Consider the following 1,591-nt stretch of genomic DNA (forward strand, 5'->3'; position numbering starts at 1 on the left):
CATTGCGAACACTGCGGCCACTGCAGCCGGAGGGAAAGCCTTACAACACGTGTCCCTGATCCACAGGAGTGTGCTTATCGCGAGACCATCCGTGAAGCAGACAAGATCATGTCCAGCCATGTTACCTCGTACAAGCAGAGGATAGAAGAGCTAGAAGCCTCGATGGAACAGCAGTCCTCCAAGATCCAGCAGCTGGAGGCCTCCGAGGAGCGCCTCAGAGCCAACCTGAGGAACAACTCCAGGTCCAGTGACGGCGCTCGAATCTCCGACCTCCTGGACCGTCTGATCGAAACGGAGAACTCGGAGCTGAAGCTCAAGGAACGCGTCTGGGGCCTCGAACGAAGTGAAAAGGAACTGCAGATCAAGGTGTGTGTGTGTGAGAGAGAGAGAGAGATTATTTGTGAGCTGTCATGGAAAGCTGGTTCATCCGAGCTTTCCATGAAAGCTCGGATGAAGGAGTAAGATTTGAGGGAAAGTGTAGATGGAAACTCATGGCGTTGTTTTCTCTTGGCAGCTGATGGAGGGCGAGAAGATGAACCAATCTTTGCGAGCAGAACTGCGGGACCAAGAGGAGTTGGTCCATCGTCTCATGACGCTAGAAACTGAGAATAACGCTCTTTCCGCAGAGATCAACCAGGTGAGTGCTGTACTGAAAGCTAACTTAAAATGTTACAGTAAGGTATGACAAGGAAATGAGTTGAATGAGGTCTTCAACGCTGGACCCCTTTCCTTGCACTTCCAGGCCAAAGACTCCGCCCGCAAGATGAGCGAGGTGCAGCAGAACGAGAGCTACCTTCGAGGCCGAGTCGAGGAGCTGGAGATGACCGAGAACATGCTTCGCGAGACCCTCCAGCAGGCCGACCTCATCCTAGCTCAGAGAGAGAAAAAGCTCAGAGATCAGGTGTGTGGAGCTGCCCCGTTGGTCTGTGTTAATACAAAGTTATCTCTTCAGTTCTAATGCCGTGACTCATCTCATGTCCGCCATTCTCATTCTGTTGATTCCACCTGCAGGTTTCATCCCTTCAAGAGGAGGTACAGTCATACAAGGCCCAGCTTGAGTCTGCGGCGTCCAAGGAACATGGTGCTAGAGAATGCGAGGTATCTTATAAGAAGCAACTGGAGGAGTTAAAAGCCCGACTTGCTGAGACGGAGCGACAGCTGAGAGAGTCATCATCCGAGACGAACAGTCAAGAGACTCAGCACCGTTCTGAGGTAGATCTTCTGCAGAATTAATGATCATTATCCATGAAATCAGTCCAATAATGGAGTCAGAATTAAAACTGAAGTTTGCCGAATATACCGTGAACACAAGAAGTGGAAAAAACACAGATGATTAAGTCATTCATTTCCCCCGCCCTTAGGTTACAAAACTTCGTAATCAGCTTAAATTAGGGAACTCACAGCTTAATGAGCTTGAGAGGCTTAACTGTGAGCTGCGTGACCGGGTGCTGGCAGCAGAGGCGCAGAGCGAGCAATTAGCGAAAGAGTTGGAAGAGCAGTGCCGTCGCCACGAGCAGGATCTCCTTACGCTTAACCTGCAGGTGAGCTTTCCTGCAGGACGCGGGCTGCCAGCTTTGCTGGGGCGTTGCTG

General features: G+C 51.0%; 1 protein-coding gene across 1 annotated transcript in view; it reads left to right on the forward strand.

Annotated features, from left to right (window-relative positions):
- Positions 1 to 1,591, forward strand: part of LOC119581828 — a gene marked incomplete in the record, with an annotated part of 163,301 nt that overhangs the window by 161,052 nt on the left and 658 nt on the right. Inside the window, 5 exon segments of the mRNA XM_037929963.1 lie at positions 67 to 366; positions 515 to 637; positions 743 to 901; positions 1,012 to 1,212; positions 1,362 to 1,541. Of these exon segments, the coding sequence (XP_037785891.1) occupies positions 67 to 366; positions 515 to 637; positions 743 to 901; positions 1,012 to 1,212; positions 1,362 to 1,541 (963 nt within the window).

Source organism: Penaeus monodon, chromosome 15 (assembly GCF_015228065.2).
Source record: "Penaeus monodon isolate SGIC_2016 chromosome 15, NSTDA_Pmon_1, whole genome shotgun sequence".
Classification (NCBI taxonomy): Eukaryota; Metazoa; Arthropoda; class Malacostraca; order Decapoda; family Penaeidae; genus Penaeus; species Penaeus monodon.